Source organism: Podarcis erhardii (assembly GCF_964252035.2).
Source record: "Podarcis erhardii genome assembly, chromosome: 6".
Taxonomy (NCBI): Eukaryota; Metazoa; Chordata; class Lepidosauria; order Squamata; family Lacertidae; genus Podarcis; species Podarcis erhardii.
In genome coordinates, this window is record NC_138510.1 from 2,449,572 (window position 1) to 2,472,018 (window position 22,447).

The 22,447-nt window shown below is 47.7% G+C and overlaps 1 protein-coding gene across 5 annotated transcripts; it reads right to left on the reverse strand.

Annotated features, from left to right (window-relative positions):
* Positions 1-4,648: 4,648 nt before the first annotated feature.
* On the reverse strand, positions 4,649-21,705 carry LOC309344979 (uncharacterized protein). Of its 5 annotated transcripts, none has more exons than XM_081867961.1 (12): positions 21,597-21,705; positions 17,127-17,261; positions 14,426-14,596; positions 14,050-14,389; positions 13,169-13,273; positions 11,194-11,340; positions 9,407-9,470; positions 9,043-9,103; positions 8,808-8,899; positions 7,916-7,958; positions 6,931-6,985; positions 4,649-5,282 (listed from the first exon to the last, which is right to left on the reverse strand). In XM_081867961.1, exons 2-11 carry the CDS (start codon positions 17,248-17,250, stop codon positions 6,951-6,953), a joined length of 1,182 nt encoding a protein of 393 aa, XP_081724087.1. In that variant the 5' UTR covers positions 17,251-17,261; positions 21,597-21,705; the 3' UTR covers positions 4,649-5,282; positions 6,931-6,950. The 5 variants fall into 5 exon arrangements, with proteins under 5 accessions (XP_081724087.1, XP_081724089.1, XP_081724088.1 ...); XM_081867963.1 differs by having other exon boundaries at positions 14,050-14,317; positions 14,390-14,596; XM_081867962.1 differs by having other exon boundaries at positions 14,050-14,365; positions 14,432-14,596; positions 21,597-21,704.
* Positions 21,706-22,447: the final 742 nt, after the last annotated feature.

The following is a 22,447-nucleotide window of genomic DNA, read 5'->3' on the forward strand; positions in this document are numbered from 1 at the left end:
AAACTAATCGCAGAGACCAGGAAGAATCTGATATGCCAACAGGGCAAAGGCTGCCCAGGGTGTTTTGCTAAACCAAGGCTGATGCAAACTCTAAGAGTCTCTCTCGGCATGTGGCCCAAAAGGACCCCTGAGCTGTCAGAGAGAGTTGTGCGGCATGATTTTGGATCATGTGTCCAAAACGTGATGATGATGATGATGATGATTTATTTATACCCCGCCCATCTGGTTGAGTTTCCCCAGCCACTCTGGGCGGCTCCCAATTGAGTGTTAAAAACAATACAGCATTAAATATTAAAAACTTCCCTAAACAGGGCTGCCTTCAGATGTCTTTTAAAGAGAAGATAGCTGCTTATTTCCTTCACATCTGAAGGGAGGGCGTTCCACAGAGCGGGCGCCACCACCAAGAAGGCCCTCTGTCTGGTTCCCTGTAACCTCGCTTCTCGCAATGAGGGAACTGCCAGAAGACCCTCGGAGCTGGACCTCAGTGTCCAGGCAGAACGACGGGGGTGGAGACGCTCCTTCATGCTTGGATCATGTTAAGAACATAAGAAGTACCTACTGCATCAGGCCCACAGCCTGCCCAAGGCCAGTATCCTCTTCCCCCAGTGGCCACCCAGATGCTCGTGGAAAACTCTCCTGCAGGACCAAAGCAGACAGCACTCTCCAATCCCACAATTTTCTGCAACGGTTCTTTAGAAGCACTGCTGTCTCTGACCCTGGAGACAGACACGGGCAGTCTTTGGTCTTCCACATTTCAGCAGCATCCTGTGCAAGGCCAAAATTTGATACCTCTCGCCTTCCATTCTGCCCAATTCACTATGTCATCATTATGACATCCTATGGATCCCCCCTAAAGCCCAGGGCCAGCTCTACAATTCTGAGATTCAACTGCCGAAGTTGGGGACTGATTGAACTTCCAGTGTTATGTACTGAGTTGAATAGGATCCAAAATGCAGCAGTCTGGTTGGTCCTAGAACAATAGGATCCAGAATGCAGCAGTCTGATTGGTCCTAGAACAACAGGATTCAGAATGCAGCAGTCTGATTGGTCCTAGAACAATACGGTCCAGAATGCAGCAGTCTGATTGGTCCACAGGAGCCACCCAATCCAACTCCAGGTGGAAGTGAATCCGCAACCTGATTGGCCTACAGGAGAATCTTGGAATTAGCCAATTACGTGGGGCCCATTGTGTAAATAATGTACATAAAGCAGACATTCTGGGGGAACTTCCATTCCTCCTCACCACTATGAGCTGAATAAAAAGCATGAAATCCACTCTCAACTCCGAGTATATTTCATCCAGCATAGCTGTCAACGTTTCCCTTTTTTTAAAAGGGAAATTCCCTTATTCCGAATAGGATTCCTCACAAGAAAAGGGAAAAGTTGACAGCTATGAATTCCAGCCTCAAAAACACCACTCCATAGTTGAGCCACAGCAGCCTCCCCACTAAATGTTTCCGTGTCCCTTCCAGCTCAACAATGTTATGATTCTGTGCAGTGATATGTATCAGTGTCAAGAGCACTGAGGTCTCCATCATGAACATCTGAAGCTGGCCTCTCTCTTCAACTCAAAACCTTTCTTCCTTTCTTCTCCACTGAAATGAAATCTGTTTGCTTTTGGTTTTTCTTTATCCTGCGGTCGCCCTAGAGATACTCATCTTTCCCCATAATAGAAGGCTGCGGAGGGTTTTCTCAGAACAACAAATATTTAAAGGCACTAAACCATGACCTTGGCTTTTCTCCTTCAATCTACGCAAACACAGCGTGGCCCCAAATACAAAACCCTCTCCTTCTGGGAGTGCCGTTTCCCTGCGTTGCGGTCATTAGATAGTGGTCAGGCTCACAAGACGGTAATGCTTTTGCCCTTTGGAGGTGCCAGGTCTTCTCACGCCCTTTGCAGATTATCGCCAGCAGTTATTGTCTAGCCACAAAAACTGGTAACTCAATCGGCCCCTTGGCTCGCGTCTCGGTTTACACTGTGACGAGGATACAGTCGTGGTGCGTCAAGCTGCTGAGAGAGAAGACTCACAAAGCATGCCTCCGGTGGGACACATGCAATTGCATAACTTCATTCAAATTGTAGAAGGAACAAGAAGCTGCCTTCTTGAATTGGGGAGACAATTAAGAACATAGGAAACTGTTTATGCCAACTCAGGTCCAGCTTATTTATTTATTATATACATTTAAGACAGTATTTCCCACACTTTTTGGATGACTTGTGCCCTCTACCCTACGAAAGGCATTATTCAGAACAGTGGTTTGCATGACCCACTAAGGGGGATAATCGCATGATGACATTCAAAACAGTAGGAATTAATTGTGCATTTATTCCAAATTACATTTCAAACAATTTAATTAATGCAACAAAAATGATGGACTTGATCTAGTGAAAAAATTTTTTTTTTTACACATTCTTACTAACGAACACATAATAGGAAATTAATAGCATAAAGTATTTATATATAGCTCCTTACAAAACAAACCTACACCTGTTACAGTTGTACTGCAACTAATTTAAAGGAAAATCAAGACCTATTACGAATAATTGGCTCTCTTGTGACTCATGACAACACAGAATCATAAGTAGAAACATGACCAAAGGAAATAGCTTTGAAAGTGATAAGAGCACTTTGAAAGTGATAAGAGCACTAAAACTTTAAACATGAAGCGAGGAAAGTGTTTTGCTCTAGGTTCTAGCCTGATCAATCATATCCTCGAGGCAGTTCACGGAAGATGAAAATAATAAAGAATATAAGGACAAAATGAAACAGCAGAAGCAAAAGGCCACAAAATGACAAAAGGCAGCGTAAAACAAGCAGCAAGATCCAACTGCAAACCATAAAGCTTGGGAACATAAAAAAAAGAAATGACTTAACTTTGCAAGAAAAGGACGATGAAGGCGTGTTCTCAGGGGCTGACGGGAGTTGTGATGCGAAACATCTGGAGGGAACCACCTTGGCAAAAGTAGGCAGAAGCTCTCCAGGGCACCAGAAAGGGGTCTTTCGTCTCCCTAACTAGTTATGCCAAAGATCAGATCTGGGAAGTTCTTTGTCCAAAGCAAGTCTTCCGCTGTTCATTCCTTAATGTTGGTTAAGGCTGCAATCCTCTACACATTTCCCCAAGAGCAAGGACTCATCCAGATTCCTTTTGTGCCACACTTTCCAGACACAGCTCTATGCTTTCCAGGTCTGTAAGGTAAAGGGACCCCTGACCATTAGGTCCAGTCATGGCCGGCTCTGGGGTTGTGGCGTTCATCTCGCTTTACTGGCCGAGGAAGCCGGCGTACAGCTTCCGGGTCATGTGGCCAGCATGACTAAGCCACTTCTGGCGAACCAGAGCAGTGCACGGAAACGCCGTTTACCTTCCCGCTGGAGTGGTACCTATTTATCTACTTGCACTTTGACGTGCTTTCGAACTGCTAGGTCAGCAGGAGCAGGGACCAAGCAGCGGGAGCTCACCCCGTCGCGGGGATTCGAACCACCGACCTTCTGATCAGCAAGTCCTAGGCTCTGTGGTTTAACCCACAGCACCACCCACGTCCCTCAGTTCCAGGTCTGTATCCAAGCATTTTTTTTGTCTTCCAGCTTTCATCCTGAAAAACCTGCTGAATCAGAACAAACGGCAACCCACAGAAAATCCGATTGATGTTCGTTCTGTTTCAGCAGTAAGCAGCTAGTTTTCCTGGGGAAAGTGGTGGTGGAAGATACAGACCTGGAAAACACAGATCTGTGCCTGGGAAGTGTGGTGCAGAAGGAAGTCCGGATCAGCCCCAAGTCTATTGAACATTTAAGTTGTTCAAACTTCCAAGTAGGCATGTGGGTGGGTATAAGCCACAGTCATGTAGGTCCCTGGAAATCAGTGGGTGCGACTGATTTCAGTGGTTCTACTCTGAGCATGAGGAACACTGAATAGCACGCATAGTCCTAAGGCACTTGATGGGGCGACCACGTTGAAGCTAAGCAGATCAGTGTCTGGGCTCCTTGGAACCCCAGGGACAGGGACTTGAGCCCCCCAGAGAGAAAGAGAGATATGCAGGCAATGCAGAAGGGGGTAGAAGCCTATGGGATCCTGTCTTCTTAGTATTCATCCCAAAAACCCAATATTCAGCTAACTGGAGGACTTCTTAAATTGGATTTTTAAAGTTAGATATGGATGAGTTCAGTGCGAAATTACGTAATAGATTTTATGCACTGCTGAATTTTAATGATTGCACGTTTTTAATTCTTAAATTAGAAAACGTCTAAATACTTGCATGATTAAACGGACAACTGAGCAAGCATTTCTACAGGTCTAGGTTTTTCTGTTCCTCATTCAGGCTACAAATTGATTACCTGTCAACCCTTCCAATCAATTAATTGTTCCGGGTGCCTAAAGCAACGGTTTTTTCTCTCTCTAGGGAGTTCTGGTTTTCGTCTAAGTAGGAGATGTTGTCTCCTCACACCGGCAATTTCTATGCGAGTAATTTGTGTCCCTTGCAGAACTGAATTAATGTTATAATTGAAAAGATACCTTATTCACATCCTTGCTCTTATCTGATCCTTTTGTGCTGATAGACCTCAAGGAAATGAAAACAAGCCTATGTTTTTATATTGTAAACTCCCCCGTGATTCTCAGATGAAGGGCAGTATAGAAATTCTATACTGACCTGAAGCCAAATTTTAGGGGTTTGAACTGGACCTGAACCTCTCACTCTGGGTGTTTGACCAAATCGCTCTGGTCTATCCAAGTCTTTCTCCACCTGGTGCCCTCAATATGTTTTGGACTACATAGGAACATAGGAAACTGCCTTATGCAGACTCAGGCCACCAGCCAAGTAGCTCAGTAGCTTTCCAGGATTTCAGGAAGAAGTCTCTTCCAAGCCTGCCTAGAGCTGCTGTCTGGGGAACCTTCTGCTTGCAAGGCAGGTGCTGAGCTAAAGACCTCCTGACTACAATTCCCAGCACACCTGCACTGGCTGGGACTGAAAGTTGTAAATATCCTAAATATCTTGAGAGCACCAGGTTGGGGAAAGCTGGCCAAGGTATATGCAAGTTCAAGGGAGAATATGGTCTCCTGGCATTTTGGGAGCTGCTCTAGAGAAGTTGAGGAACATCATCCATCAGCAGCATGGAGAAGATGAGGAGAGATGTGTTAAGGATTCACCCCTCAATTCAGCTCCATCTGCCAAGAAGGGTGCTGTTCACAAACTGGATTTTGTCCAGAGGCACCTTGCGAAGACAATGAAAGGTCTGTGAGGCAGGTCGTGAGCCGAGAAGCCAAAGGAGCTGCTGGCAAGCTTCATCCTAAAGGAAACACAAGATCAAAGGTGCGGCCGAGCATCTGCATGCTTTAAAAGGTAATTAGAAGAGGGAACATTAGCACACCTTTCAGTGAAGTGGCACACCAGGTGAAGTGGCGGGTTTGAATTACAGGGAGGGGACTGAAACCTGAGGAACGTTAATTCATCAGGAATGCGTCCAGCTTTAGGAACTAACAAGAGACTTCTCCACGAAGACCAGGGTTTATTTATTGCTTATTTATGGCACTTAGATCCCACCTTTTTTCTCTCCAAGGGGGCCTATGTGGTTCTCCTCCCCCTCCACATTTAATGCCCACAACAACCCTGTGAGGCAGGTTAGGCTGAGAGGCAGCGACTGATTTCCAAGGTCAGCCAATGCACTTCATGATGAGTGGGGATTTTAACCCTGGTCTCTGTCAGGCCCTAGTATTGCTTTGGGGGGACAGGAGGTGGGCAGGTGTGGAGGACTCCCTGGTCCTGAATGGGGTAACTGTGCCCCTGAAGGACCAAGTGCGCAGCCTGGGAGTCATTTTGGACTCACAGCTGTCCATGGAGGCGCAAGTCAATTCTGTGTCCAGGGCAGCTGTTTACCAGCTCCATCTGGTACGCAGGATGAGAACCTCCCTGCCCACAGTCTGTCTCGCGAGAGTGGTGCATGTTCTAGTTATCTCTCGCTTGGACTACTGCAATGCGCTCTACGTGGGGCTACCTTTGAAGATGACCCGGAAACTACAACTAATCCAGAATACGGCAGGTAGACTGGTGACTGGGAGTGACTGCTGAGGCCATATAACACCAATCCTGAAAGACCTACATTGGCTCCCAGTACATTTCCAAGCACAATTCAAAGTGTTGGTCCTGACCTTTAAAGCCCTAAACGGACTCAGTCCTGTATCCCTGAAGGAGCGTCTCCACCCCCATCGTTCAGCCTGGACACTGAGGTCCAGCTCCGAGGGCCTTCTGGCGGTTCCCTCCTTGTGAGAAGCCAAGTTACAGGGATCCAGGCAGAGGGCCTTCTTGGTAGTGGCGCCCGCTCTGTGGAACGCCCTCCCACCAGATGTCAAAGAGATAAACAACTACCTTACATTCAGAAGGCATCTGAAGATAGTCCTGTTCAGGGAATTTTTTAATATTTTGATGTATTTTTAATCTTTGTTGGAAGCTGCCCAGAGTGGCTGGGGAAACCCAGCCAGATGGGCGGGGTACAAATAATAAATTATTATTATTATTAGTCCGACCCTCTCACCCCCACTGGCCAGCAGCGAATCAACAGCTTTTTCCGCAGAATGGAGATCCATGTTGGGGACGGGGCCTCCTGTCGCAGGTTCAGCGAGTGAACTGCCAATCGCATTGTGGGACAGGGTGACGGGACCCTGTTCTATCACACCGGCTGTTTTCAGGGGCTGATAGCCCACACTGCCACCTTTCATGGGGGGCTTAAAGGAATTGGTTTGGAATTGGGTTGCTGGCAGTCCCAGCAGCAAAGGGAAGTCCTTCACTGAGGTTGCACAGGAAATCCGTGCAGGGGTGCATGGATGGCAGTGACCATCTATGGTTCCTTGTGAAACCACCATGCAGCCATGAAGCCACAGCAGGGAATGGAGGCCATGAGAGTTTCGGGAGAGCAGAAGGCCTTGGGGATCTTTACTCACCGGATGTTTGCAGAAGCCCGTCAGCGAGTCTTGTGTCCACCAAAAGAACGGGAAACTGCAGAGAAGCAAGCTGGTTATTGATTCCCAACTGGGCAGCACAACCATTGCCTTCCGCCCCCACCCATTTGATCTCGCATGGCTGGGGCTGGCCTGATTCCTGGGACATCAAAGGGTGTGTTGTGTCCATAGGTGATCACCCTTGCAGCCTCAACAGCATCCTTCACATTGGGCGCTCCCTTTATAAAGTTAAGGGCAGCACCTACACTTTGGAACTCCCTGCCTGTTGTCATCAGCGCCTTCGCTTTGGGGGCATGCTAAAAACATTTTTTGTTTAGACGAACCACACGGATCTTTAGAAAGTGAATGCAAGTTTTAATCTGTTTGCAGTCCGTTGCTATTTTAACTTAAGTTATTCTTGTTTATTCATCCCACTGATGATTTTGTGGTTTTATCTCTTTTGTAAAATGCTTGGAGGTTTTATTTTATAATCAAAGGGTGAACACATTTTTATGAAATAACTAAAGAAATGCAGTCAAACTAGTTGCAATGTGGAGCAGCTATGTTTCCTTCCCCGGTTGACGTCCAAAGCCTTTTTTTCCTTTTTTAACCCACAAACAGATGCAAAAGTCTTAATGGGTGAGTGGAGAATTACCCTCCTCTCTTCCCTAATGCAAACGCTTTTGTCCCAGCTCAGATCTGAAACAGGAAGTGCCTGAAGCAGGTACTGGGCACGGCCAGGTAAGGTGGTTCCAAGCAGTGGGTTCAGCACACCACACCTTTGTGTACGCCTTTTGCTGCAAAAATAAGCCTGGACCATTCACCTCGCATGTGAATAAGGCAGACATGTCCATGGATAAATGGGGTTGCCCCCATCCTGTCTGGTTTAGCCCTTGGCCCAGACAGGCGCCAGAAGCCAACAAAAGGAAACATCATGATTCTTAAGAATCACAACCTATAGAGATGGCAGGAAGGAGGGGAAACTTACAGTCGAGTAGCCACTTGAGGAAGGCTCCGGGAAAAGGCTTGTCCTATGAGAGGGGAAGAAAGAGAGTCAAATAAAACATGACACACTTCTCCAGGGACTGGGAGAGATCACTCCATGAAGAAAGTTCTGCTTTCTTCATAAGGATGCAAAAATAGCCTGCTGGATCACGGAAGGACCATGTCTGCATGTGTTCCCTCTGCTGTGTGCTTCTCTTTTTCCTTCCCCACAATAACAAAATATTTCTGCTTCTGGTCTCAATCTTGTTTTGCCCTCTCCAGCCCCCTTGGGCACACTAATTTCGGGAAAGGGGGGTGGCGTCAGCTTGGCCCTGCAAAGCGGTGGCATTGCTTGGGTTCCCGTCAAGACAGGTGCTCCCACTTAAAGGTAAAGGGACCCCTGACCATTAGGTCCAGTCATGGCCGACTCTGGGGTTGTGGCGCTCTTCTCGCTTTATTGGCCAAGGGAGCCGGTGTACAGCTTCCGGGTCATGTGGCCAGCAGGACTAAGCCGCTTCTGGAGAACCAGAGCAGCACACGGAAACTACTGGTGTCGACAATATAACTAGCTGGGCCAATTGTGTGACTCACTCTGTCCTTGGGCTGAATCTCATGCATCTCCACACCCCACATGAGGTCACTTTTATAAAAGAGGAGGCAGAGATGGGAAGACAGGCAAAGACCCCAAGATTGTGGGAAATGCACCCCTGGGTGTCTACGGAAGTTGAGGCTGTGATCCATATTTCTCTCCATTTAAGGCTAATCGTAAAAGCTTGAGGTCCCTGGGGAGGGGAGCTTTGTCCAAGAGAAGCTTGGGCAGAAGAAGTCCTTAGAACACGGAAGCACCCCAGGTGGAGCAGGAGGTGGAAGAAAGCCAATGCATGTGGAGAACACACCTTCAAGTCCATTTCAGAAAACTGTCCCGTTGAAATTGGCACGCTGGAGAGAGCTGTCTGGAGTTTCCCAAGGAGCCCGAAGGAGGCGTATTCTGAACAGGGAGGGGAGAGAGGCAGGAGTGAGGGCAGGCGGACCACGAGAGAGTCCATTGGAAGCTGGGATGGGGCAGGATTACGCCATCAGCAGCTCCCCACAAGCTTGCAAACAAGAGGAAGGTTTAGAAAGGAAGCTTACTGTTGAGAGCTTGGAGTTGCATGTTGACAACATTGAACCAGAGTTGGAACACTGGGCACATCTGCAAAGAAGAACAATGCCAACTTCTGAGATATCACAAGAGTTCTTCAACCTTGGGTTCCCAGTCATCTTTGCCAATAGGGATGATAGGACGTAGTCCAAGAACATCTGGGGACCCAAGTTTGAAGAACACTGGACTAGATGACCCTTTGGGTCCCTATCATCATCATCATTATTAACATGGAAATAATGTCAGATGCTCTGCCACTGAGCCATGGATCTTCCCCAACTACTTGCTCTCCAGTTTCCATTCTTCCATTTGTCAGCATTTTGCCCCAATACATGTAGACAATTGGCTACTCACCACTGAAGGCAGGAGGGTACGGAGGCCAGAATTGATGACGCCACTCAACAGGTTTGCAAGCAAGCTAAGGAGGAAATAATAATATTAATAATAATACTAAATTTTATTTATATCCCACCCCCTCCCCAACACAACATTCTAAAATCAATTCATTTTATAATCAGTTCAGAATCAAATTCATGGCAACCATTGGGCTAGAGTTCTGTGAGGATTACCAAAGGAGGGGGTGAGACTGTGCCTTGGCTAAAGGCCTGGTGGAACAGCTCCGTCTTGCAGGCCCTGAGGAAAGATGTCAAGTCCCGCAGGGCCCTGGTCTCTGGTGACAGAGCGTTCCACCAAGTCGGGGCCACAGCCGAAAAAGCCCTGGCTCTGGTTGAGGCCAGCCTAACCTCCCTGTGGCCCGGGACCTCCAAGATGTTTTTGTTTGAAGACCGTAAGGTCCTTCGTGGGACATACCAGGAGAGGTGGTCCCGTAGGTACGAGGGTCCTAGGCCATAAGAGACAAGAGAAAGAGACAAAATGACCCCAGTCAGATTTCAGGGCTGGATCCCACAATGCCACAATGTGTCTCCTGCTCTTATCACCAGGGAAGGTGACCTTATAGGGATTTGACTTTTGATTATGATGGTTGCTTAGGGCTACTTTGGCCTTGATCCAGGAGTAGGTTGTGCAGTGGACATTATAAAGATGCAGGTGTCTGGTAGCCAATAAGAACCGTAGAATTGTAGAGTTGGAAGGGACCCTGAGGGACATCTAGTCCAACCCCCTGCAATGCAGGAATCTCAACACGTGGTCCCCCATCCAATTTGAACCCATACTGGACCCTGCCTAGCTCTGCAAATGTACTAACAGTTCTATTGCTGCACCACTAGGAGGGTGGTGCAGCAATAAATCTGCAATTTCCTCTTTTCCTAACAGTGAAAGGATTTCTCTGCCCCCTTGCATACTGTTAGAATATTGGAACAAGCCCTATAATTCTGAACAAGACAAGAAATGAAGGGGGGAAATGGCAAGGATTCAAAATGGAAACGGAATGAAGTTAGTCCCACTGAACTCCGGGGGCTTATCCACACTTTGCTCAACTCATTCCAGGTAGAGATCTGGTCCATGGATGAGAATTGTTTTGTTTTGTTTTGTTTTGTGTTTTGTTTCTGCCCTGAGCTTTCCCCACGAAAAGCTGAAACGGAATGAACGTCTGTTCGGGTTTTCCATGTATTGAAATTTGTTCCAATTGAGCTTTAAAGAATAGATTTTTTGTGGCAAAAACTTCATAGCAAAAGAAAAAGAAAAGTTCCTCCGGCACGGAGCATTAAGTTAAAAACTTTGCCTTGAAAGAGTGGAGGAAAGCAAAGTGTGGATAAGCTTTGAGTGGAAGCAGTAAGAGCTGGTTGGCCAATCTGGTTTACATCCAGTCACTGATTCCATTAGCACAAGGACTTCTGCTTCCACAAATGAACGTTCCTCCTTGCTCCTCTGTCCCCATACCCCCCCTAAATCTGATCTGGGGGTTCATCCAACCCTTTGGGGAAGATTTGGGGAGGACGCAGGGTGCACATAATGGGGAGTTCTACTGTGGAAGCAGAAATACTTGCGCTAATGGAATGAGAGATGCCACCTTTTCAAACACCGCAGTGATTCTCAGAGAGGCAGAGTGGATGAGGTGAAGTCAGAACAGGTAAGGTTGGAGGAGAAATTGGGAAAAGATTTAATTTTAGTCTGATTTATTTACACTTCCCAAAATGATAAGGAAACCACCCAGATAAGCCCCCAAAACCTTTAATGCCCACCTGCTTGGCAGCTTGATGCTGAAGCCAGCGACCATATCCTGGCAGTTCTTAAGGACCAGCTTGAGATCTCCCGGTTTGTCTTGGGTTAACGCCAGGTGAGGGCTGATGTCCATCACCACGGAAGTTCCACTGAGAAAACTGAGCACCCTGGGAGACAAAGTCAGACAGGGGTGCTGGGCTTTGAGTGTTGGGAAGGGACCTGCAGGGGCCAGAGAGTGTTCTGGGATGTGTCATCAGCTCATGTGGGGAATGGCCAGAGGCTGTAGGGCCTTGCAGAGGCTCTCAACATGAACTAAATTGGAAGCGTGACCCAGAACATGCTCAATGCTCTCTGGCAGCTGTGGGTTGCAAAAGAAAAACCGCAGTGGCAGGCAAGCTGCCTCTCTTGTCAACCAGCTTTTGAGAAACACCTGGGTCATAGTTTGAAGACCTCTATTCCGTAGCACTAAAACTGATGGGCATCGAATGAAGCTGGATGTTGGAAGATTCAGGACAGATCTACGAAAGTCCTTCTTCATGTAGCGCATGGCCAAGCTGTTGAACTCGTTCCCACAAGAGGCCACGAACCTGGGTAGCTTTGAAAGAGGATTGGACAAATTCATGGAGGAGGAGAAGGCTATTGGTGGCTACTAGTCAGGGTGGCTACGTTCTCCCTCCACAGTTGGAGGCAGTGATGGTTCTGAATACCAGTTGCTGGAAACCAGTTGCAGCAGTGGAGAGGAACCCCATGCTTGGGTCCTGCTTGCAGGGTTCCCAGGGGGGACACCTGGTTGTCCACAATGAGGATAGGATGCTGGACTAGATGGGCCATTGGCCTGATCCAGCAGCCAGCTCTTCCTATATTCTTAGGTTAAGACATTGTGGAGCATGCCATGCTCTGGGGATGTCTCTTTGTAGAAAGGCTGGATGAGAATATAGTGTTGCAACTCAGTGCAGGCCACCCACAGCACATAAGGCAGGACCAGACCATGCATGCTTAGACTCTCCTCTACATCTCCCTCCTGAAGGTTATCCAGGAGCAAGGGGGAAGTCCCACAAGGGCATCTCAGCCCTTCTGGTTGACATTACTTCAACTGCAGAGCTTTGGGGCTGCCTAGAGCTGGTTATGGTGCTGGAGGAGACTCTTGGGAGTCCCATGGACTGCAAGAAGATCAAACCTCTCCATTCTGAAGGAAATCAGCCCTGAGTGCTCACTGGAAGGACAGATCCCGAAGCTGAGGCTCCAATTCTTTGGCCACCTCATGAGAAGAGAAGACTCCCTGGAAAAGACCCTGATGTTGGGGAAGATGGAGGGCACAAGGAGAAGGGGACGACAGAGGACAAGATGGTTGGACAGTGTTCTGGAAGCTACCAGCATGAGTTTGACCAAACTGCAGGAGGCAGTGGAAGACAGGAGTGCCTGGCGTGCTCTGGTCCAGGGGGTCACGAAGAGTCGGACACGACTAAATGACTAAACAACAACAAGAGCTGGTTGGGGCAGCTGAGTGGGACAGTGAAGGAGAACCTGGGGGAACTCAGAAACATCTGGACAAGGAGAGGCATTGATCATAGTCAACGAATCCTCATTAAGTTTTTTGTGGTGGGAAGAAGCTACCTTGGAAGAAACCAGGCAACCGGCCCATCCTTTTTGGCCACCTCGACTTGGTATGGAAGCATCTCTGCAAAATCTCAGGCAGAGATCCTTCCTAGCCTTCCTGCTTATTGGAATTCCTTCAGCTGGAGATGCTAGGGACTAGCCTTCACTGACCTGGTGCTCTCCCTGTCTTTTGCACTATAATTCCCATCAGCACAGCTATATGATGCCGGGGCTGATGGGAGATGTAGTCTGGCAACATCTAGGAAAAGAGAAGGTTGGGGAAGGATGCATAGAAGTGCAAAATATGTCTTCTGCTACTGGACTTTTGCCCTTTCCTGCTCATGTTAATTTCAGAACAAGCTGAATGTGAAGGAAGCAGCTCTTGCTCTCATGACTCACCCTGGCAAATTAGTAGTAATGGTTGCATGTAGGTTGAGTTGTAGCTCATTTCCACGGATGACCTTCCAGGACCCTCCAATAACCTCAAGGTTCACAGCATTAAACCTGCAAATTGAGCAACATAACAGAAGGGAGAAGATGCATGGAGACCCCAGAATGGTCGGCACACATTGCAAAGTCATGTATCCATCCCACTCTCTCCTCCTAATGGCACTGATGTGGTTCAACCCCAACAAGATGATAGATTTTGCCTAATAAGATGCTCTTAGAACCATAGAATTGTAGAGTTGGAAGAGATCCCAATGATCATCTATTCCAACACCCCACAATGCAGGAATCTCAACTAAAACATCCATGACAGATGGCCATCCAATCTCTGCTTAAAAACTTCAAATGAAGGAGAGCCCACCATTTTCTGAGGGAATCCATCCCTCTGACAAATGGCTGTTACCCTCAGGATGGTCTTCCTAATCTTTAGTTGAAATCTCCCTTCTTGTAACTTGAAGCCATGGGTTCAAGTCCTATCCTCCAGAGCAGGAGAAACCAAGCTTGTTCCCACTTCCATGTGGCAGCCCTTTAGGTATTTGAAGTTGGCTGTCATATCTCTTCTCAGTCTCCTCTTTTACAGGTTAAACATGCCCAACTCTCTCAACCATTCCTCACAAGACTTGGTTTCCAGACCCTTGGTCACCCTCCTCTGCACCCCTTCCAGCTTATCAATACCCTTCTTAGTGGTAGAAGGGAAGAGAATGACAGCAGAATTGGCCTGTAGTGGAACCAGGTCCAGAATTAGGGATGGTGATGGACCTACAGCCTCTCATTCTGGATGGGGACGTGGTCTGTCAACTGCAACGGCTGCTCCCTTGCCCACACCAACTCACCATTGGAATGGCTCCTTGGATCCTCCACCGCCGAGGAGACCTCCCAGACCAAGTAGGTTTCCACCAAGAAGGCCGTTCTCTCCACCAAGAAGATCACCACCCAGGAGGCCGTTTTTGCCGAGGAGATCGCCGCCCAGAGCACCACCGAGCAGGCCGCCACCTCCAGATTCACCACCACCACCAAGTAGACCTCCGGTGGTGTTGCCAAGAAGGCCTCCTCCACCACCGAGCAGGCCATCTCCTCCAGCAACAGCGCCAAGCAGGCCACCTCCATCGCCACCTCCAACAGCGCCGAGCAGGCCACCTCCATCGCCACCTCCAACAGCGCCGAGCAGGCCACCTCCATTGCCACCTCCAACAGCACCAAGGAGACCACCTCCACCTTCTCCTCCTCCACCACCAACAGCTCCAAGCAAGCCGCCGCCGCCTTTGCTGTCGCCTCCACCACCAACAGCTCCAAGTACTCCATCTACTGCTCCTCCTCCTACAGCACCGAGCAGGCCACCTCCAAGACCACCAAGGAGACCACCTTTGCCAGAATCACTGCCTGCACCAAGAAGATCCCCATTATTTATATATTACATTTATAGCCCACCTTCTCTTCCCAAGGAGCTCAAGGTGGCATACATTGTTCTCCTGCTTATCCTTCAATCCCCAGAACAACCCTGTGGGGTAGGTTGGGCTGAGAGGCAGGGAGTGGAGCCAGGCCACCCAGCAATTCATGGCTGCATGGGGATTTGAACCCTGGTCTCCCAAGTCCTAAACCCCACCCTATCACCAGCTCTTTCTGGGATAGTGAGAACCATCCCAGGAGACATGGTCACAGGAGCCCCTTTTCACCAGCAATGTCTGTGTAAAATAGACCTCCTGGGCCAAGTATATTGTCAATACGGATGCTATTTAAGTGGAAGGACAGATCCTGAAGCTGAGGCTCCAAGACTTTGGCCACCTCATGAGAAGAGAAGACTCCCTGGAAAAGACCCTGATGTTGGGAAAGATGGAGGGCACAAGGAGAAGGGGACGACAGAGATGGTTGGACAGTGTTCTCGAAGCTACCAGCATGAGTTTGACCAAACTGCGGGAGGCAGTGGAAGACAGGAGTGCCTGGCGTGCTCTGGTCCAGGGGGTCATGAAGAGGCGGACATGACTAAACGACTAAACAACAATCAAAGTGGCTTACAAGAAGAACCTGCTGGATCAGACCAATGGCTCAAGGTCCTGTTCTCGCAGTGACCGGCCAGTTGCCCCAATGGGAATCCTACAAGCAGGATCCAAGCACAAGAACCCTCTCTCCTACTGTGGTTTCCAGAAACTGGGATTCAGAAACATCACTGCCTCCAACTTTGGAGACAGAGTAGAGCCATTGTGGCTAGCAGCCATTAATGGCAGCCCTTTTCTCCTCCGCGATTTTGCCAAACCTCTTTGAAAGTCATCCAGGTTGGCGACTGTTGCTGCCTCCTGCAGGAGTGAGTTCCATAGTTTAACTACATAAAGGTAAAGGTAAAGGGACCCCTGACCATGAAGTCCAGTCTGGGGCTGCGGTGCTCATCTCCCTTTACTGGCCGAGGGAGCCGGCGTACAGCTTCCGGGTCATGTGGCCAGCATGACTAAGCTGCTTATGGCGAACTTCTTTACCTTCCCGCCAGAGTGGTACCTATTTATCTACTTGCACTGGCATGCTTTCAAACTGCTAGGTGGTCAGGAGCAGGGACCGAGCAATGGGAGCTCACCCTGTTGCGGGGATTCGAACCGCCGACCTTCTGATCGGCAAGTCCTAGGCTCAGTGGTTTAACCCACAGCGCCACCCGCGTCCTTGTACCAGTGCACAAAACCTTTGCTAAAAGAAAGGAAACAAATTCCTTCCAGTAGCACCTTAAAGACCAACTAAGTCAGTTCTTGGTATGAGCTTTCGTGTGCATGCACACTTCTTCAGATACACAGATATTGTGTATCTGAAGAAGTGTGCATGCACACGAAAGCTCATACCAAGAACTGACTTAGTTGGTCTTTAAGGTGCTACTGGAAGGAATTTGTTTTGTTTTGACTATGGCAGACCAACACGGCTACCTATCTGTAAAAGAAAGGAGGCAGAGCAGTCTATCGTCACATCTCTATGTCTCCAGGGAGATCAGGCGTCTGCAGTGTATTTCAATGACAAAAAACCAAATAGAGATATTTAGCCACTAACTTGGTGAGCTCCTGATCATTCCCCAGTAATAGAAAATGCATGGCCTCCAACTCTGGTTTCCGTTTGGGGATGCAGAGTTGATCTAGAAATTGCTGACGGATATCAGCATATAGTTTACAATTAAGAACCATATGTGTGAGGGTTTCCACCAGGTGGTCTTCACCTGGGCAAGTTCTTTCTCCTTCCACCCTGCCTGAGAACTTTCCCCAAAGGAGGTTGGATGGATTTGAATTAAACCTGGCCAGTGAAAATGCCCTCCTTTCTTGAGGGTTAAGCAGAAATTCAAGGTAATTGTGCTTAATTTCACGTGCCCAAGAAAGTTGAAAGTTAAGAGGGGAGCATGTTTTCTCTGCTGCTGCTGTTAGTTCTTGACGCTCAATATCTCACAACCTAGTTTTTATTATAGCCTTGGCAGATGGTAGGGACATCGATCACAAAAGTTCCACTGAAAGCCTGAGTTGCTGTACCTTCTTGTTAAACTGTTGTGGCCCTGGGGGAAGAAAGGGGTCTAACAAAACTTTTGCTGAGGAGAGCATCTTTACCAGCATAGAAGAAATCTCGCACAGGCGACAGTCTCTACCTTGTGTTGACCTCCCTCTAGACACAAGGCTGCATAGGGTACACAGCATGAGACAGTAAAGATCTTGAAGAGGAAAACTGCTTGGACTCATTCTACCAACTGGGTAAACCCTGGCAGCCAAACTTGAATACCATAGAGCAGTTGAGCTATAATTTTGGCGTTGAAGACCTTAAGGGCAGAAGTTTCTTAGAAATGTGTTTCCCAAGGAATTTCATCTTTGCTGTCATATAACCCATGGAAAGTGTGGGAGCTGGGCTGGTGCTGCCTCTTCAGCTGCCCCTTGTGTCACTCGTTTGAGGTCCAACTCACCTTTTTCAGTCTTTGCTGAGCTTGAACCAAGAAGACCGCCCAGCCCAAGACTTTGCGAGGGAACCAAGGACCCGCAGAAGATGGCAACCAGGCACCATGTCTTCACCACTGTCAAGGTCTTCATCCTCCTTGCATCTGCGAAAGAGAGAGGGACAAGGCAGCTGGAGCAGGTGGAGGGGCACTCAGGTGGGAAGGGAACAAACCAGATGTGATAGGAACAGCCACATTTTCTGCTCAAGGTGTGTGGCTTCTGGGTTTTCTTGTGTGTCTTTTTTCTATTGTAAGCCTGCAGTAGAGAGTGTTGTTTTTTTATTGTATGGACGCTACTCTGGAAGGTTGGTAGTTCGAGCCGCCCCCCCCCCCGGGACACCTAAGATTCTTGCAATGGAGGGGGTTGGACTAGATGGCCCTCAGGGGTCCCTTTCAACTTTATAATTCTATGATTCTAAGATTTCTTTGGATGAGATGTTAAAGTGGTGGCATATTTACTAGACTCTCTGCAATGGTATACAGTGGTACCTCGGGTTACAGACGCTTCAGATTACAGACGTTTCAGGTTACAGACTCCGCTAACCCAGAAATAGTACCTTGGGTCAATAATAATAATAATAATAATAATAATAATAATAATAATAATAATAATAATATATTATTTATACCCCGTCCATCTGGCTGGGTTTCCCCAGCCACACTGGGCGGCTTTCAACAAAGTATTAAAATACAGTAGTTTGTTAAACATTAAAAGCTTCCCTAAACAGGGCTGCCTTCAGATGTCTTCTGAATGTCAGGTAGTTGTTCTTGTCTTTGACATCTGGTGGGAGGGCGTTCCACAGGGCAGGTGCCACTACCGAGAAGGCCCTCTGCCTGGTTCCCTGTAACTTGGCTTCTCGCAGTGAGGGAACTGCCAGAAGGCCCTCGGAGCTGGACCTCAGTGTCTGGGCAGAATGATGGAGGTGGAGACGCTCCTTCAGGTATACTGGGCCGAGGCCATTTAGGGCTTTAAAGGCCAGCACCAACACTTTGAATTGTGCCTGGAAACGTACTGGGAGCCAATGTAGGTCTTTTAAGATCAGTGTTATGTGGTCTCAGCAGACACTCCCAGTCACCAGTCTAGCTGCTGCATTCTGGATTAGTTGTAGTTTCCGGGTCACCTTCAAAAGTAGCCCCACATAGAGCGCATTGTAGTAGTCCAAGCAAGAGATAACTAGAGCATGTACCACTCTGGTGAGACAGTCTGCGGGCAGGGAGGGTTTCAGCCTGTGTACCAGATGGAGCAAAGTTAAGAACTTTCCTTCAGGATGAGAACAGAAATCGTGCTCTGGCAGTGCCGCAGCAGCAGGAGGCCCCATTAGCTAAAGTGGTGCTTCAGATTAAGAACAGTTTCAGGTCAAGAACAGACCTCCAGAATGAATTAAGTTCTTAACCCGAGGTACCACCGTACTTTTATTCTCTGAATTACGAGCCGAAGAACAAGGTGAGGCAAGCCTGATAATTTCTGCCCTGCCGAACAGCAGAGTTTGGTCTGTACCACATAACTTCATTATTGTTGAAGATGACCCTCAATCATAGCAGTTCCTGGCATCATTAACTGAGATTCTGACTTACTAGAATGTCTCTTGCGTCCTGCCTTTGATCAGAGCACTCATTGCCATGACTACTGAAAGAGAGAGGAAGGCCAGGATTCGGGCAGCAGCCTTCAGCGCAGGATAAAATCAAAGGGGTTTGCTGGCATCTCTTTTGCAGACATGCCATGGAACAAAAATGGCTCCTTTGAAATATTTGAAGCCTGCCTTTGTGTGGGGGGGGGGGACGTGAAGTTATTCGGTATAAAAATAAGTGCTGCTATTTCCTGCTCAATTTAACATGCCGCTTGTAACATGCAGGGCTTAAAAGGAAAAAACCCCAAACCTACCTCCATAATAGCTATGGACTAAGTGACTGCATGGTCTCCTTGCGGAGCCAGGCTTCTGAGATGACACAGAAAGGTTACAGTGCTCATTTTTGTTGTTTAGTCGTTTAGTCGTGTCCGACTCTTCGTGACCCCCTGGACCAGAGCACGCCAGGCACTCCTGTCTTCCACTGCCTCCCGCAGTTTGGCCAAACTCATGCTGGTAGCTTCGAGAACACTGTCCCACCATCTCATCCTCTGTCGTCCTTGTGCCCTCCATCTTTCCCAACATCAGGGTCTTTTCTATGGAATCTTCTCTTCTCATGAAGTCTTGGAGCCTCAGCTTCAGGATCTGTCCTTCCAGTGAGCACTCAGAGCTGATTTCCTTCAGAATGGAGAGGTTTGATCTTCTTGCAGTCCATGGGACTCTCAAGAGTCTCCTCCAGCACCAGAATTCAAAAGCATCAATTCTTCAGCGATCAGCCTTCTTTATGGTCCAGCTCTCACTTCCATACATCACTACTGGGAAAACCATAGCTTGAACTATATGGACCTTTGTTGGCAAGGTGATGTCTCTGCTTTTTAAGATGCTCATTTAGACTGGCTGATTATCATCTTTCTGCTCAGATTCCCCCAGTGGGATGGGTCTTTGGGGCAAACAGGTGTGACTTTATCATTCTCGCTAACAGCAAAGTCAAGTGGTTGAGTGCCGAAAGGGATGGAGCCAAGGCTGAGCCACAGAGAAAGAAGAAGGATGGCTGGCACAAAAGAGTGGACCCGAAGGTATGTAAAGGGGGGGGGGACATTTTCCTTTTTTCCAAATGAGCAAAAGGGGAAGATCTCCATGATGACCCCTCATGATCAGCGGCCTCCGGGAGTGATGCAATATCAGAAGGAAAAGAAAAATGGGAAAAGGACTCGTGAATTCACAGGTTCACAGAACTGCAGAATGGGAAGGGACCTTAAAGGTCATCCATTCCAACCCCCTGCAATGTGGGAACTGGCTGCTTCAGCCCCTTAGTTTCCTGGAGAAGGCGATGGATAGCGATCACAGCGGAGAGACTTTAATACAAAAATGGATGGGGGAAAATCTAGTATTATTCCATTTGTAGTCATGGTGGTGGGAATTAAGAGAAGTAAAATGAAAAGAAAGAACGTGGTTAAGGTTTATTAATAATATTAACAATTAGGGGACCCATCTCGGACTTTCTTTGAGGAAAGGAAATGAATCTGAGACACCTTAACTTGGAGGAAAGATGGTTTAACAGAAAGTGGAGTCGCTGGATGCTCGCATTGACCAAAGGTTCTAAATTATCTTATCTCCTTCTTTTATATACGGTAAATGGCAGGTGGAAAATTAGAAGTTCCTCTCTTGAAGTTTTGGCTCATGTTTCTCATCTTTTGCTTTCTTTGTTTTTCTCATTCCTCTTTTTATCCCTGTTGTCCTTTTCTTTTCTTGTTTCTTTTCTTTGTTTTGCATCTTTCGTAGTTGCAATTTTATTGTACCGTGAGGAAATTTCAATAAAAAAATCTTACCAGCGGAGTCGGGGGGGGGGAGAGAGAGAGAGAGTCCTTTGGGTGTGGAGTGTTCATTCACACACAAACTGAGCTTTCCAAAATATTAGACATTCCAAAGGGCACTTCCTTGTTATGTGGGATGAAAGGAACCTTTGTTGGTTTCCGTAGAGACGCCACATTGCAGAATCCCACCTTCCCCCCGCCCAGGGGATCGAGGTGACACCACTGGTTTCCCCCCTTCCTTCCTTAACCCCCATAACAACAGCCCTTTGAGGCATGTTAGGCTGAGAATGGCAGGGACTTGCCCACCCCCAATCACCTGGTGAGTTTCATGGCCAAGCGGAGAATTTGAACCCAGGTCTCCCAGGTCTAAGCGCTGAAAATTGACCTTCCTTTTTGAAAAACCCACCACCATGTCAAGAATCACCTTTCCATCTCCCCTCTGCTTGGAATCACCCATCTCTCTCTCTCTTTTTTTTACTACTATTGATTTTATTTCATATCTGCCATTACTCCAATTTCTCGGGACGATTGCTGTTTTTGCCAATTCGATCTCCAGGATTGAAAATACATTTCCAAACCTCTGTACACCATTTGACTGTACAAACAACAACCTCAAAGCAGTTTACAAAAATATAAAACAATTTTAAAAAATACAGCAGTACTTAAAAAAATTATTTTTATGATTAAAACCTACAGAAAGTTAAAATACTAAAACCTGGGCAGGCTTGTCAAAACAAGACTGTTTTTAGCAGGCACCACAAAGACCTCATGTGGCAGGGAGTTCCAAAGTGTAGACACTCCACAATTGAGTTCTTACCAATGCAGAATGGGGGTTATGCAGCAGTGCCAATTCTGCCGATCAAAGTGGCTGAGTGGGCACATCTGGGGTGAGGCGATTTCACAGGCAAAACCGATCCCCTTTAGGCATTCCTACGCAAACTGCTCCCCCCCCCCAGCTGCTCTTTGGAAGCAGAACAAGCCAAGCCAACCCCGCTGTGCCTTGTTTGGGGCAGAAGCGGAAAATGCCGCAGCAAAAGCATTAGGAGTTTTGTGTCTCTTACCTGGGACGCCTTGACATTTGACAACCTCTCCGGGGCTGCCTTATCTGCCGCCGCTGCTGCTCTGGCACAAGAGCCCTTATATAGCCAAGCCCAGGGCTGGTATAAGGGGGAAAAGAGGGTTCTGGATTGGCAGCCTTCGGAGATGGTATCAAGACCCTGCACAAAGGATGGATTTCGACACTCAGAAGCAAACAGGAGGCACTTGAAACCGCTCTGGGATGCCTCCTTCAGCACCTGGACTTCTGCTTCCTGGAGATCTTACATAACTTTGTTGTTGTTGTTGTTTAGTCACAACCTCAGATATGCAGATGACACAACCTTGATGGCAGAAAGTGAGGAGAAATTAAAGAACCTTTTAATGAGGGTGAAAGAGGAGAGCGCAAAATATGCTCTGAAGCTCAACATCAAAAAAACGAAGATCATGGCCACTGGGCCCATCACCTCCTGGCAAATAGAAGGAGAAGAAATGGAGGCAGTGAGAGATTTTACTTTCTTGGGCTCCATGATCACTGCAGATGGTGACAGCAACCACGAAATTAAAAGATGCCTGCTTCTTGGGAGAAAAGCAATGGCAAACCTAGACAGCATCTTAAAAAGCAGAAACTTCACCTTGCCAACAAAGGTCCATATAGTTAAAGCCATGGTTTTCCCAGTAGTGATGTATGGAAGTGAGAGCTGGACCAAGAGGGCTGATCGCCGAAGAATTGATGTTTTTGAATTGTGGTGCTGGAGGAGACTCTTGAGAGTCCCATGGACTGCAAGAAGATCAAACCGATCCATTCTGAAGGAAATCAGCCCTGAATGCTCACTTGAAGGACAGATCCTGAAACTGAGGCTCCAAGACTTTGGCC